Below are 16,134 nucleotides of genomic sequence, written 5' to 3' on the forward strand. Positions count from 1 at the left end.
ATTTACCTCTAGTGGTATCACAGCGGTGAGACCGGAACACTTAATGTATACTAAACAGTATTGGTTAGGGTTAGTTCATGTCATCGTGCTCAGAGACTGAATGTGTCCGACTGGACAAATTGCAGCTTAGAGGCAAAACATCACGACACGTCACCTCCGTGTGGAACAGATGGCGGCACATTGTCATAACACGGAACATTCTGGCAAGCTACAGCTCAAATAATCTCTAGGTTGTATGTCAGTGACCGTGTCCACGCAAGAAGTGTTTCTGCCGCGTTTTTCAATCATCAACCTAAACCATCCTTTTAAGGCTTTAAAGGAATACTACACCCAAAAAATGACATATCAATGACTCACCCCGTGTTACCGTGAATTCTTGAACTAAACTTCTCTCATACGATTCTCTCCACGATAAACGGAGAATCAAAAAATGGAGAAAAGTCTTTATGAATTGAAGTAAATTGGGGCGGCGTTCATCACTTAGGACACATCTGGACTTGAACCGACGAGTAGCTCGCCTGCACATGCGTGAGATTTCTCTTAATACCTCAGTTAACCAACAGACAGTTGGTTAGCTTCAGTTGCTTCAGTAGCCTGAAGCAACATACACAGTTTCTGACCTGTTAACACCCTCTGCTAGTGTGTGCTAGCTACCTGTTACCACGCAGGATGTAGCCTGATTAAGCATTCCAATTGAGAAGCTTTATGTCATCTATTCCTATTTATTTATCCTCACACATTGTGGACCTTTCCCTTTCCATCATTTAGCTTGCTAGCTAGCTAACTCACCACATGGCACATTTTACACTGTATGTCTGTATTTTGCAGATTAATGGATTTCGTCTGCCTATGATATGGTAAAAGCTTTGTTTCTATCTACATGGTAAACATAGCTGGAGCAAGCAACCCCTATATTTCCATTTCATTCCAGGTAAGTTCCCATGGATAGTTTCTATCGGGAATATTCACGGAATTTTGCAACCCCATACTAAGCCCCATACTTAAATTCTGCTGAAGAAAGAATCGTAATGCTCCATAATATACAAAAGCATAAAAAGCATCCAATATATTGTGGACGACATCCTGCTTCCAGTCCTGACCTGAACCTCATCCATCAGCTTTGGGATGACCTGGGGACGCAGACTGCAAGCCAGGCCTCATCATTGTGGCATTATCCATGCTGGTGAATGACACATTATTAATCACAAAGACAAAACAAACATTAAAGCAACCATTATTATTATTTTTTTCATATATCTGCAAAAGCTGTCAATCTGCCCGTAGATCTGCCTCTGCTCAGAAAGCTTTGCTGCCCCGTCCGTAGGACAGCATGCCAAGCCTCACGTTCTTTCTTATCGATCGCTGCTCTCGGCCTGAATACAGATCCCATTCATTTGGTATTCACCCCCTCCTGTTGTCTCCCCCCTCCTCCCAATGATTTATTCAGTGAGGGTGAGAGAGAGAAAAGGTAAAGGGCAACACCAGTTAAATAATTCACAGAGTATCCAATAACAGAAGCACATCGGCTGTTTTTCTGTTTATATCACCGTGATCGGAACGTACCAGCACTTCTGCTTTAAACTTACTCTTGTGATTAATGTGTCCTCAACATGAAGTCTAAATGAATTTGACGAATAAAGACACAACGTCATGCTGTCAGAGCAAATCCAGTCCGATACACAGACAGAGGCTCAGACCCGGCCTGTTGATTCCCAGATGAACCCTGTTACCTGAGCGTGTCACCCGAGCGGCTGACTCCCCGTCCGTGGACGACCAGTGTTACCTTATAAACCGCACGCCACCGCCTTCAACACCAGTCCGTCTGTGGCGTCTTGTTGTTTGCTTCAGCTGTGTTTTGTGCATTCGCCGAAAGCCATGGAAAACTTCTGGATCTATCAAGTAGAGAAGCTCGAGGAGGAGCAAGCCAAGCAGAAGCAGCAGACCGAGCAACGTGGTGGAGATGAGGTGTGGACAGGTCAAAGAGTTTGTGATGTGTTTTACATTAGCGTGGTGAAGTGATGGGTTGTACTTTTAGTAGTGGTGGAATCAGTTGTCTCGTGAGTTTGTTGAGAGTTCTTAATGACACAAGATGACGTGTTTGTAAGACCGAACTTCTCAAAGCTCTTTTGAGGATTCATTAAGAAGCTTATCTCCGTATGTCAACGTAAGATATGGCAATCATCACCAAAATATTACGCTTGCTGCTCGACCAACTCGTTATTATTGGTCTCTTTTCTTCTCTTATGGCGCTTTCTCTCACAGCTGATAGACATGACTTAATAATAATAAACTATTAGAACCCAGGAGCCTGTCATCCTGCGATAGTGACAGCGGTGGAAGAACTATTCAGATCCTTTAGTTCAGTCAAACAATACCACACTGAAAAAGAAAAAAGCCTTCAGTTAAAGTACAAATCAACACTATTTACTGTCAAGAGGACGACTTTATATACTATTGGGTTGTTGATGTGTGATGGTTTTTGAGGCAAATGCATTTTTTAGTTGACTTAATAATTTAATTACATGCATATTAAAATGCAGCCCGTACTCTCTCCCAACTCAGTCAATCACCAACGCACAGAGGCTCCCTGTAGCTTGAGACGCACTGGCTTTCAACTCACTTCACTGTAAAACCATTTGCTTCATTATCGACAGACGGAGCAACTGACGTATGAAGAGCAAGAAGATCCGCTGGGGGAGGATGTCAAACAAACGCAGGACTTACTTAACTAACGCTGTGTACGTGTTGCGTATTAAGAGTACCTACTGTATGTTTCTTGTCAACACGGAAGTTTATTTTGAAAAGACATAATCAAATAAGAAAATAAAAGAATAATTAGATCAATAAACATTTTATTCATAGTATAAAATGATCATATCTACATACCGTCAAATAAATAAACTATAAATAAAATTGGAAAAGAATCCAGACATCAAAAATCTTCTGGGGCTCAAAATTGAAAAATTTAAATACAATTTTTTCACCTTTGTTGTTTCGGGGTTGAGGCAGAAATCCAAGAGACGAATATCTCAAAAGCCGCACGAATAAAACTACGACTATCTCCATGGAAAAACACGGCTAGAGGGAAGTCCTGTCCCGCCAACTATCACAGACAGATCACTATCACAGTGTTCCTGAGCCGGATGTTTCCTGCTGCTCTGTATGTTTCTGTGTTATGACAACGTTCCACACAGAGGTGATGTGTCGGGATGTTTGGCCTCTAAGCGGCGATCCATCCGACTCTGAGCGGGATGAGATGTGTCGCTAGCGCTCTCGACATTAGCCGTGTGAGGCGTCTGCAACGATACAAGTGTTCTGGCTTAGAAAAGGTGTCTTTCACACCTCCACACAGTTTGATGCACCAGTGAAAGAAAACGTGCCGAGTTCAGATCATTCTGACAAGCGCGAACCTAACGTGTGTTCTCGGGTGCACAATTTGAATTACAACACTATACCTTAAGCTTTCTAGTCATGCCATGTCCTTAATTCCATATCTACATGTAAAACGACCTGTTTATAAACCTGGTCGCTTTCGCCGACAGCTTTTTCACTTTTTACTTTTCTTTTTGTGTTCTGCTTCTTTTCTCCCTGCAGTCCCCCAGCTCAGGCTCACCCTCCCCTCCAGGAGCAGAGTCGTCCAGCAGACATCTGCTGCAGGACGACAGCTTTGAATCTTCCCCCTCCAGTAAAGAGGTGTGTGTTTTTCACTCGTCATTCGATATTCTAGTCCCATTCTCACTTTTGCACATCAAGTTGAAGTCATGTTTGAAAGGAAATCCCTCTGCTCTCTTTTTTTCATGAACAGTCCAGGAGAAGCCTTGCGTCCTTCCCCACGTATGTAGAAGGTGAGTGCTTCGAAAGCCAGGAGTCTGAGGGGAGTCTGAGGGGAGTCTGAGGAGAGTCTGAGGAGAGTCTGAGAGGAGTCTGAGGGGAGTCTGAGGAGAGTCTGAGAGGAGTCTGAGGGGACTCTGAGGAGAGTCTGAGGAGAGTCTGAGAGGAGTCTGAGAGGAGTCTGAGGGGAGTCTGAGGGGAGTCTGAGGGGAGTCTGAGGATAGTCTGAGAGGAGTCTGAGGGGAGTCTGAGGGGAGTCTGAGAGGAGTCTGAGGGGAGTCTGAGGGGGAGTCTGAGGGGGAGTCTGAGAGGAGTCTGAGGGGGAGTCTGAGAGGAGTCTGAGGGGGAGTCTGAAAGGAGTCTGAGGGGGAGTCTGAGGGGAGTCTGAGAGGAGTCTGAAGGGGAGTCTGAGGGGGAGTCTGAGAGGAGTCTGAGGGGGAGTCTGAGAGGAGTCTGAGGGGAGTCTGGGGGGGAGTTCTGAGGGGAGTCTGAGGGGGAGTCTGAGAGGAGTCTGAAGGGGAGTCTGAGGGGGAGTCTGAGAGGAGTCTGAGGGGGAGTCTGAAAGGAGTCTGAGGGGAGTCTGAGGGGGTGTTCTGAGGGGAGTCTGAGGGGGAGTTCTGAGGGGAGTCTGAGGGGGAGTCTGAGAGGAGTCTGAGGTGGAGTCTGAGGGGAGTCTGAGAGGAGTCTGAGGGGAGTCTGAGGGGAGTCTGAGGAGAGTCTGAGGAGAGTCTGAGAGGAGTCTGAGGGGAGTCTGAGGAGAGTCTGAGAGGAGTCTGAGGGGACTCTGAGGAGAGTCTGAGGAGAGTCTGAGAGGAGTCTGAGGGGAGTCTGAGGGGAGTCTGAGGAGAGTCTGAGGATAGTCTGAGAGGAGTCTGAGGGGAGTCTGAGGGGAGTCTGAGAGGAGTCTGAGGGGAGTCTAAGGAGGAGTCTGAGGGGGAGTTCTGAGGGGAGTCTGAGGGGGAGTCTGAGAGGAGTCTGAGGGGGAGTCTGAGAGGAGTCTGAGGGGGAGTCTGAGGGGGAGTCTGAAAGGAGTCTGAGGGGGAGTCTGAGGGGAGTCTGAGGGGGAGTCTGAGGGGGAGTCTGAGAGGAGTCTGAGGGGGAGTCTGAGAGGAGTCTGAGGGGAGTCTGAGGGGGAGTTCTGAGGGGAGTCTGAGGGGGAGTCTGAGAGGAGTCTGAAGGGGAGTCTGAGGGGGAGTCTGAGAGGAGTCTGAGGGGGAGTCTGAGGGGGAGTTCTGAGGGGAGTCTGAGGGGGAGTTCTGAGGGGAGTCTGAGGGGGAGTCTGAGAGGAGTCTGAGGTGGAGTCTGAGGGGAGTCTGAGAGGAGTCTGAGGGGAGTCTGAGGGGGAGTCTGAGGGGAGTCTGAGGGGGAGTCTGAGGGGAGTCTGAGGGGGAGTCTGAGGGGAGTCTGAGGGGGAGTCTGAGAGGAGTCTGAGGGGAGTCTGAGGGGAGTCTGAGGGGGAGTCTGAGGGGAGTCTTAGGGGGAGTCTGAGAGGAGTCTGAGGGGGAGTCTGAGGGGAGTCTGAGAGGAGTCTGAGGGGAGTCTGAGGGGGAGTCTGAGGGGGAGTCTGAGGGGAGTCTGAGGGGGAGTCTGAGGGGAGTCTGAGGGGGAGTCTGAGAGGAGTCTGATGGGAGTCTGAGGGGAGTCTGAGAGGAGTCTGAGGGGAGTCTTAGGGGGAGTCTGAGAGGAGTCTGAGGGGGAGTCTGAGGGGGAGTCTGAGGGGAGTCTGAGGGGGAGTCTGAGAGGAGTCTGAGAGGAGTCTGATGGGAGTCTGAGGGGAGTCTGAGAGGAGTCTGAGAGGGAGTCTGACGGGAGGCACTGCGTGAGGTGAAAGGGATGAATGGTAAATGGTCAGCAGCAGTGTCTCAGAGAATATCAAAGCGCCTCATAGACGATTGAAGACGAGATGGCTGCTGGAGACTGTGAAACGCGCCACAAACAAACTTTTAGTATTTGTTATCAGACGGATTTGCAACCAAAGTAAAGCAGGGCAGCCTCCATGGAACTGCATCCCACATCCAAGAGCGCACTTTATCAAGTTTTATCTATGGTGGGGGTATTCAAGATGGCAGTTTGGCTGCAGTTCTTCCTAACATGTTACTATAACATATTATAGTGTCTATGTAATAACTGTGGATTAGGACTGTAAAATACAAAAATCAGTGTTATGGTTATTTTAGATAAGATATTAAGGGCCAGAATTATTTTGGATGTGTGTTAACCTGGCCCATACTGTCAGTGTTTAGTGTGTTGAAGCAGACTCCACAGCGGTTCCCTGGTAATACACAGCGCATTGAACCGCACTGCTGATCTACGCCTGTAGTGAGTGCTGCGTCAGCACCTCCTAAATGTCAAGGCACTGAGTAGCCAATGGAGATGGAGGAGGGGAGGGAAGAGATGGGGAAAGATAGAGAGACTCCACTTTCACCACTCACATCAACATCAGTGCTTTCAATCATGGACGTGCACAACACACACACACACACACACACACACACACACGCACACACACACTCATACACTCACACACACACACTTGATGCTATAGAAACATGTTACATTTCTCACTGTGAGTCTCACATGTTCTCACTTAAGACATGTTTCCATGGTTACCACTCTCTAATGAGACAAAAACATTTCATAAAGTTACCATTCCATAACGCCTCATTTGCTTGTTTTTGCAGATATATCTTTGTGTTACATTGTTTCCTATAACCGGTCGTGTCTCCCCTTTAGGTTTTAAAAGGTGTAACTAATGCTTTAGTAAATAATCTGTCAATACTTTATAGATCAGTAATGAACCAGTAATAAGAACATTAGCCATATTGTAACAAATCATGGCAACACTTTACATGAAGGTCATGTCTATAATGCATTATAAGCACATTCATAAGACATTATAATGTATTTATTAGGCTTTTTTAAACTCTCTTTGTAAACATGTATGATAACTTAGAGCAGGGTTTATGAAATATAAGGGGTGGACATGATGTTTAATGAGTTCAGCATTCATAATGCTGAATACTCCATGCTGAAGTGAATCTGCGTCCTGGGTCACACGGCACATCATAACTACCAGACCTTTAGCCAGTCATAAGGACACACAGAACTCCTCTAATGTGTAAAAACGTAATTCTCCAATATATTGAGATTATTTAACATGTATGTCATATATCTGTCCGTATATTATGTGGACGTCTCTCCACTAATGCATGTCTATTGGTCCTGAGTGTGCATGTGTGTGTAATGATTACCAACAACACAAATGTGAGTTCCCCCAATGAGGGATTAATGCAGTTCTTCTTCTTCTACTTACTATATTAATCTCAAAGTGGGAGGGGAAGCATTGTGTCATATAGTGAGACTGAACCGCTCTCCTCCCCTCCAGTCCCAGGCCCATGTGACCCAGAGGACCTGATCGATGGGATCATCTTCGCAGCCAACTACCTGGGCTCCACCCAGCTGCTGTCGGATAAGACGCCGTCCAAGAACATCCGCATGATGCAGGCGCAGGAGGCTGTCAGCCGCATCAAGGTGAAAACGCTCCGTTAACACTCCCTGGTCTGCCTTTCTACAAGCCGTAGTCATTCTCTTCTGTTTCAAGCTCAGTCAGACTGCTGCATTTTGGTTTTGATACCAAATATATAAACAATACATTATGTAGGCACAATCCATCGTACTTTATCTAGTGTTTTCATTTTCCTTGTTTTCTAAGACCCCCATCATTTTCTTATTTCCATCTTACTTACTTATGACCGACGTCTTGTTATGTGACTGGACCACCTACAGTACAGTAGTATATGATGATTAGGCAAATTCTGTAATAATAATAATAATAATCATGTCTTTCAGCTTTCAGATTATCAGCAGATGTTTTACTATTTGTTAGTAACTTGATAACAGGAGAGGTCAAACTGCAGCAACACTTGTCGTATACAGAACTTTATTATTGGACCAGCGCGTTTCTGCTTGTGGCCTTCATTAGGCTCATCAAGGCCACAATCAGAAAGGTGAGTTTGTGCTCGTTAGAGATATTTTGTGAGGGAAGAAGCTACTCTCTGAAACCCCAACAGACAGCAACCTCCAGGTCTGATAATTAAAGCCGATGCTGAAGTGTCTTAAAGCTGCATTCTCTCTAGTGACCATCAGGGGGCGACTCCTCTGGTTGTATAGAAGTCTATGAGAAAATGGGTATGCTTTAGGGCGGGGCTACCTTGTGTTTGACAGGTCGCTACCACAGCGTTGACGGACGAAAAACGCCGTGCCAAAATGTTAACAACTGCCTGGTTTCAAAAAAAGAAGATGGCGATGACCAAAAACCAAGATGGCGACAGCTAGAATGCCAAATTTAAGGCTCCAAAACCATAGTCCACCAACCAATTTTGAGTGGCATCGAGAGCTGCTGTTTTCATCCACGTTCACTAGCAAACAAGCTTCTTCTCCGCTGCCTCTGTCGGAGCATTTCTGCACATCTCAGCGTGTTACCACCACCTGTAGATCAGTGGAATGGTGTGACTACATTGGCAGGAATGTGTATCGCACCGCCTGCGTGCACATGTGTGCATATTCACCCACTCGTAGAAAAAACAGCTCCACAGCACTACTAGAGGGAACAACGAGGAACCACACGTGCAGGATAGCGCTACACTGAGAGCTGCGGTTCCATGGTAACGGTCATGGCAGGAGTGTTTCATCCATTTCCACGAGCTGCCTTCAGTCGTGGGTTAAATAAGGTGTTTTTTGTTCTTTTTTTAAATGATTGATGTCAAAGCTTTATTTTTTATTTTTTTTATATTGTTAAGATGCATTGTTAATGCTGGCTGACATTATATGAGTGTAGTTGAAAGGTGGAGTAGACATGTTCCTTATGGAGCCTTACAGCCCACAGGGGATTTGCCACATCCTCACTGCATGTGCAATATTGCATAACTCACTGCACTGTTATTAGTTATTATTAGGATACAATGTTATTAGATACATCTAGCAAAGATAGCACGTAACGTTGCTTACAACAGCCTAATCGTCACATTCTTTCTGCTACGAATGCTCTTCTTTCACACGCATGTTCCCACGTGGCAACATCCTGCATGTCAATCTCCGTTTCTATGCCAATGACGCTCTACTGTTAGATGTTGACTGTCAGAGGACTTTGTCCACCTGACAAAGACAAAACACTGAAAACTGATTATGGGGCCAAAAAAGACCATATTCACCGAATGTGTCAGAATCGTCCTTCAGCTTTGATGGCAGAACCATTCTTACTAACACATGAGTCAAAGATGTTGGTGTCACTTTTGACTCATAACTTTCATTGTAAAAACACATCAATGAGATCACAAAGATATTTTTGTTCCGTCTCCACTACCATATTTTTTAACGCAGTCAGAAGCAGAATGTGTCATTTGTGCATTCAACTCCTCAGGACTTGTCTCTTGTAACGTGCTGTCCTCGGGTCTTTCTCACTGCAGCACTACAAATAAACTAGTCCAAAATACAGGAACCAAAACCTGTGAACACCTCACACCGATTCTGTCCTCACGTCACTGACTACAAGCTGCTTATTACCACAAAGCTGCAGCACCATCCTACCTGTACACTAAGTACCACGTACACAGAGATCCCACTAACTAGCCTGAAGATTAATCAGCACTGGCAGCAGAGCATTTTAATTCTGAGCTATTTTGGAATAATTTACCACACTCGATGAACCCTAAGCCTAACCCAGCTAGCCAGGCCAGTCCTGTCCTGTAATACCACTTGTACCTGGAGAGGCGATAGTGAGTCACTGTGGCATCCAGTCTGTCCTCAGTCCAACATGAGAGGACCAAGAAGCAGAGCTGCACAAGGGCGACTCGTATTTTAGTTCCGTCCTCTCCGCCACCAGCAAACTGTTTTCTTGGAGGAGGGCAGGTAGCGAGTCCGGGAGACAGAGCCCAGCGTCGACCCAATCGTCAGGGCTCATAGTGGGCTATCTCTGTGTCTAATCCAGCCAAAGAAAGTCTGCTGATCCGGCACGGAGTCGGGGCAGTCACCCAGGATCAGACCTGTCTGAATTTCAAGTTGCTACAGCTAACCGCTAACTGAAGGTCCGTCTCCTAGAAGTGCCGCTCGCTCTACTCTCGGCAAAGGACTGTGTGTCTAAGGACAGATTTTCGTGACTGCGAGAGCATCTCAACCATGCAAGATGTAGTCAAGAAACAGATATGTAGTTACAAAGACTCCAGGTTGAAGACAGGCGTGGTCCATCGTCATTGTCTTCCTCACTCATAGCCGGTGTGATCCCAATCACAAGAGCGTCTCTAGTTTACTTCTTTCTGTATAACTGATGACTGTACAGTTAGATTGTGTGGACCTGGACCCAGTGGTAGAGGTGAAATGTTGCCGTCTATTTGTTTGGAGCGTGTGGACAGATTCTACTCTACTGAGAAGAAAAGAATCTATTATTAATCTATTAACCTGCACCTTCCTACTTATTTGTATCTGTTTTATGGTATTATGTATTGTGTTACAGTTTATTTATTTGTAATAGTTACTTCACACTTAGACTAGTCTATTATGCAAATGAGTCGGTGATAAATGTCAATATTGTACTTTTATTCTGGCTTCATATCTTTTCATTCATAGCTTAGATAGCTTAACTTGGTAACCTATATCATTTAATAAAGACCACCAAATGGATTTGATCACTACCTAATACCTAAAACTGCAACTGTCAGAAAACCACAGTGATGTCACATCATGTCTTGCTTGATGATGAGGGCCCAGGTTTTGTTTTGTAGGTAGAAGGTGGGAAGCACATTTCTAAGTAGTTAAACAGTCCGAGACTGAAATACGTCAAGCTCTGACGCTCCATCTCGTCCTTCATGTCTTAATCTATCAGACTAAAGCCCTGCTTTCTTTAACATGATTTTTTAACACCTCCTTCCCAAAGGCACAGGTTTTCTGCTTTAACTTCAAAGAGAATATTAATGCACACAGCACACATACAACATATGAGCTTCAACATCGTCCGATAGACGTTAGCCATCGCTCCGTCTCTGTTAGCAGCCAGTCCCACGAGCCTGAAGCTTTTCACGCTAAGAGAATAGAAGAGCTGATGGAGCTGATGTGGTCCTGTACAGAAATGTGCTCAGAGTCAGCTTCTCGTCTGTCCTGGAGCCAAATGCAACAGAGACACCTGCTGGTAGAGGAAGGCCAATGCAAATGTCTTCATACCGCCTTCCATGGTGACACATCCAAAGGCTCCTGCTGTACCATGAGAGCATGCAGGTTTAGTATGGACAGAGAGTGAACGCTGACAGCAGTGTGCTGGCTGAGGCTGCGCCGCGTGTTGGCAGGAAGTATTCTACAGATGGTGGTCAGGACCAGAACCCGTCTGGTCTCACCTGTGGGGCTCTGCCCTGTAGCTCGTCACTCTCTCTGGACAGAGTGGGACGTGTTTGATTGAACCATTAGCATAGCAGTAAAGCTCCATTCTATTTGTAGGATTTATGTTCATAGACTTAATATCATGCAGGTAACTTGGTAACCTGTTCTACTATATAAACTATACTATATAAAAATATGATGCCAACTGATAAATAGTTAAAATCTCATAGTGATAATCACCACAGAAGGCAAGCAGTCTAATATGATTACTATTTTGTATCGTTTAAATGTATACAGGCTATCTACAAAACATTTGAATAGAATAATACTGTAACAATTATATCAATCAAATTCTGTTTTAACTCTGTTGTGTTTTGTCTCTTTTTGTGGCAAATTAATTACACACTTACACAACTTTAATCTTAATTCTCTGATTATTACCCCCCTCCTACGGCACCGCAATTACTTTTTCTACCTACCTGCCCCGATACACCGCTATGCTTTTCAGTGTCTTACACAGCCTCGGGTTCATGTGATTGAAAAACAAACAGGGCACGCAAAGTCTTCTGACTGAATACTACATAGATGTGCTGTGCTGCTGGGGTGTAGCCAGCTATGATGTCCATCACACAAATACACAACAACCACACAGATATTCAATGTGAGCAGAATCACTGCGCTGCAGCGACACGTCTGAGGTCCCCGTCTGTCCTGTGCGCTCTCTAACCCATTACTCTCCTGTCTGCTTTGTTCCATGCCTGGCAGACGGCCCAGAAATTAGCCCAGAACAGGAAGAAGGTGCAGTACCTACGTGTCCGTCTCGTCCTTCCAGAGCACAGTGTCTCTCTTTCCTCTGCTTGGCTGTTTGTCTCTGTCCGTGTCCGTCTGTGTGTCTCGCTGTCCTGTCCTCTGTGTCCTCTTCAGCGCGCTGTCATTTTAACAAACAGTTGACATTTTCCTGAATCCAGCTTTATCGCATTGTCGGGGTGCTATTCATTTGTTACGACCCCTCCCTTTGGTTTCCAGTCCCTTCACCATTGTTTTCATTCCATATCAGACATTTTGTGACCCCACATTTGGAACACCGTAGTTTGTATTTTGACAAACCCGTTAATGCAGTTTGCTGGATGCAGGAAACAGCTGTAGTCTCTGTGACGCTGTGAGGTTTTCCCGGGTTTGAGGCTGTATTCAGTGTGCTTTCTCTCTCTGTCTATTCTGTTTGTAGTGATAGCATGTACGATAGTACCATACATCCCCTTGTTTGCTAACCTTCCCAGTCAGATGACAAACAGAAGTCTGAGATGTCAAAGTACGAGCCTCCGGCCATGCTAGTGGCTGTAATTAGGCTTGAAGCTAAATGCTAAAGTCAGCGTGCTCACAATGACACGATGACAACTTGATCATGTTGAGGAGCGGTTTACCACGCTAGCCATCTTGGTATAACATGTTAATATGCTAACATGCTAATTAGCACAAACCAAAGTACAGCTGAGGCTGATGGTGATGCAGCTGACCACGAACCAAAGAATGACACAAAAAGTTTGACCTGATGATGATGATGATGATGATGATGACAACAATAGCATTCCCCCACAGGGGACCAAGAATGTCTGTGCCAAAGTGACCTCCTGAGGTTCATGCTCCCAGTCCTTGTGCTACGGGAGGCTAATGGATCCCTGTACCCCCATATGACTCTGGGTAAAATAAGTGTATTCCCCAAGATGTTAAACTGTTCCTTTTAAGATGGAATACTATAGTATTTTGTACTCTGAAATGGTCAGTTGTGAAACACAAGTGGTGTTTATTTCATACATTACTTGCTGATACACTGACGCACTATTCTTCCTTTGTATTTAGCACATGCACATACTGTCCTATTATGATGAATGCTTAGCAGTTCCTTCATTATCATACCACGTACAATACCAACATATTTTTCTGGCGACTGGGCTGAAATTGAATTCATGAAAGGAATAAGTCCTGTGAAAGCCTCTGAACACCTCAAAGTATCATTCCAGTGTTTATTGTCCATTCACTGTCCCTGGCAGACGCTGCTTTCTATTGATTTCAGCACAGCATGGAAATCCACCTTTAAGTCATTTTGACAACATATCTGAACTTTCAACTGCATCAGCATGGAATTACCTCGTCTCTCTCCAGGGTGAATGAAGCACTTTAAACCAGGACACTGCTGTTTGTGCCCCATGTGAAACCAATTCAATGTGGACTTATTTTACTTTAGTTTTGTTGCGTAACTTGCTTTGCAAGTTACGTGTTAAAACATAGTTATTCTAACCCAAACCAAGTATTTTGTTGCCTAAACATAACCAAATAGACCTATAAACTACGAAGTTTCTTTTGAAAAAACACCACACATGTAACGAGCGGAGACTGACGTCCCTGCCTCGTTGAAAAACCCACGCTAGATGAGTATCCAGAGCGTCGTAGGTTGGAGCGTCGGACCGCTGACCAAGCGTCTGTATTTCACGAGATGGGAGTGAAACAGTTGCTCAGATTACTTTCAAATTGTCATTGGAGCTCACACAAACATATTCCATCAAACCAAGTGAGATGGTAGTTGTTCCTCAAATCAGTATACTATCCCAGTATCAGACTTCTGAGGACAGTGAAGAGGTTAAACCCAATGAAAGACATCACTTCCTGCAAATCAAGTTGCTTTACCAAATTGCAAAACATGCTGTAGTATTTTAAATAGTTGTATTTGTCCTTCCCCCCTGGTAGCTATTGCTTTCCATTCTCATTAGTGTGTTGTCAATGTCAAACTGGCTTCAAGGAATAGTTCAACATTTTGGGAAATATGTGTTTTCAGTGTCAAAAAGCTACACTGTGGCATTCTTTGGAAATGGTCAGCAGTATTCTGAATTTACTATTCATGGGTTCATGGATCAGAAACTGTATTAATCTCTCAGCTGTCTCTCTGTGCTCTGACCGCAGTGAGATGCCTCTAACCTCCATGTCTGTTCAGGAGCATCTGAACGTTCTGGACCTTTCATGTCTGTCTGGAGGTTTTATGGATGTGTGTCTAATATTGCCTTGGGAATGTGGTTGTGGGTGCGCGTGTGTGTGTGTGTGTGTGTGTGTGTGTAGGCCCCTGAGGGAGAGCCTCAGCCCATGACGGAGGTGGATCTCTTCATCTCCACCCAGAGAATCAAAGTGCTCAACGCAGACTCCCAGGTACTCGCTCTGACTGACACACTGTCACCTCGAGTAGAAAGGACCCTCACATCACCAGCAGTTCAAAGATCACTGACAAACGTATTAAAATGGAGCCAAGTGCACCGTAGACTTTTGATGCTACACAGTCGCATGTGCTGCCGACCGGTGAACTCCACAGTTTGATCGGGGTTTAGGTGGGATGGGTGTCTGCGGTCTCTGTGTGTGTGGTTCCACTAGGGAGCAAAGACTCTCTGCTTTATCTGCACATAGGAGCAGATGAGCGGAGTGAGGACTCATTAGCTGAGCGCTACGCCCAGAAGAGTCCTGAACTCAGCAAAACAAGAAGACCAGAGAACATACAGACACCGCCACACACTTGTAGTGGGACATGAGATGATCGAGAGGGATTGTTTTTGTAACTTTACATTGTTTTCTTTTTAGGAAATTGTTGCGTATTAAAGCTTTGAAGGTATTACAATCTATTGCACTTCATTTTGAAAGGTCTAAATTGTTTTTGTTTGTGATTTTAGCAAAAACTGTCCACTCTGATGGTACAATTCAAATGTGAACCTTCAATATTTAAATATATAGGTTACTTTTTAATTGGTTGTCCACCCATTCATTCATCTGACAATGTTCTGCTGCTTATCCAGGTCATGTTAAATGATAAATTAAATGATATTATGTAGTTATTGTTATTGTTATATACAGCTTGAAAGGAATAACAAAAAAAAGAGTTAATGAACTGCACTAAATAATTCTAGCCCATGAAACAGGTGTTACATTGTATTCTATGTGGTTTTAAAAAGGTCTTGAAAAGTCTCACGTTCACTTCAGTGAAGAGAGCAGAAGAAGAGTATCTGATCTGTTTCTGATCTGTTCATGTGCTGTAAAAACACTGATGCAGAAAACTGTGTGAATGGAATACTACCTAGTAAACAGCTTAGTAGCTGTACAGCGAAAATACTTTGGAGTGCTGTCAAGATATATTCAGGGGAACAATGTAACTATATGGACCTTTGTAGTGTGGTTACTTTATCCACCTTGGTTGCTTAGTTCGTTAGTTACTTAGTTACTCACCCCACATTCGGATGATATAAAGACGGTTATGGCTCTCTCACTTCCAGGAGACCATGATGGACCACCCTTTGCGGACCATCTCCTACATTGCCGACATTGGCAACATCGTGGTCCTGATGGCCCGGCGCAGGATGCCTCGACCCGACTCTCAGGAGAACGTGGAGGCCTCAGACCCAGGTCAAGAGACCAAGCGCCAGTACAAGATGATATGCCACGTGTTTGAGTCTGAGGATGTGAGTCCAACAGCAAAGTTAGATGGTGCCTTTGCTCGTCAAAAGGGACAACGCGCAATGTTTGTAGTGTCATTTTTGATCAGCTGTTAAATCGACTACAGTTAGTTAAAAAGAGCTTGAGTTACCCATAAGATGATATAAATAATGATTACAAGTTCACCCATCCTGTCCTCTAGGCCCAGTTGATTGCCCAGTCCATCGGGCAGGCCTTCAGTGTGGCTTACCAAGAATTCTTACGAGCCAATGGCATTAACCCCGAGGACCTGAGCCAGAAGGAGTACAGTGACTTGCTCAACACTCAGGACATGTACAATGATGACCTCATCCACTTCTCCAAGTCGGAGAACTGCAAAGACGTAAGTAGGGCTGTGAATCACTCGGTGCCTCCAACGGTAATTTGTTATATATGTGAATTTACTGACTTTAAAACATTGTTTGCTGCGAACTC

General features: G+C 44.9%; 1 protein-coding gene across 2 annotated transcripts in view; it reads left to right on the forward strand.

Annotated features, from left to right (window-relative positions):
- apba1a (amyloid beta (A4) precursor protein-binding, family A, member 1a) overlaps nt 1-16,134 on the forward strand; it is a 50,675-nt gene that overhangs the window by 24,087 nt on the left and 10,454 nt on the right. Inside the window, exons 4-10 of one of the 2 annotated variants that reach the window (XM_068720766.1) lie at nt 3,595-3,693; nt 3,806-3,845; nt 7,217-7,362; nt 11,962-11,994; nt 14,305-14,391; nt 15,501-15,686; nt 15,863-16,042. In XM_068720766.1, the coding sequence (XP_068576867.1) occupies nt 3,595-3,693; nt 3,806-3,845; nt 7,217-7,362; nt 11,962-11,994; nt 14,305-14,391; nt 15,501-15,686; nt 15,863-16,042 (771 nt within the window). The remainder of the gene's footprint in view (nt 1-3,594; nt 3,694-3,805; nt 3,846-7,216; nt 7,363-11,961; nt 11,995-14,304; nt 14,392-15,500; nt 15,687-15,862; nt 16,043-16,134) is intronic. The other variant, XM_068720767.1, reaches the window with a different exon arrangement.

Source organism: Cebidichthys violaceus, unplaced genomic scaffold (genome assembly GCF_023349555.1).
Source record: "Cebidichthys violaceus isolate CVI_PGR_0920_01 unplaced genomic scaffold, fCebVio1.0.p SCAF_26, whole genome shotgun sequence".
NCBI lineage: Eukaryota > Metazoa > Chordata > Actinopteri > Perciformes > Stichaeidae > Cebidichthys > Cebidichthys violaceus.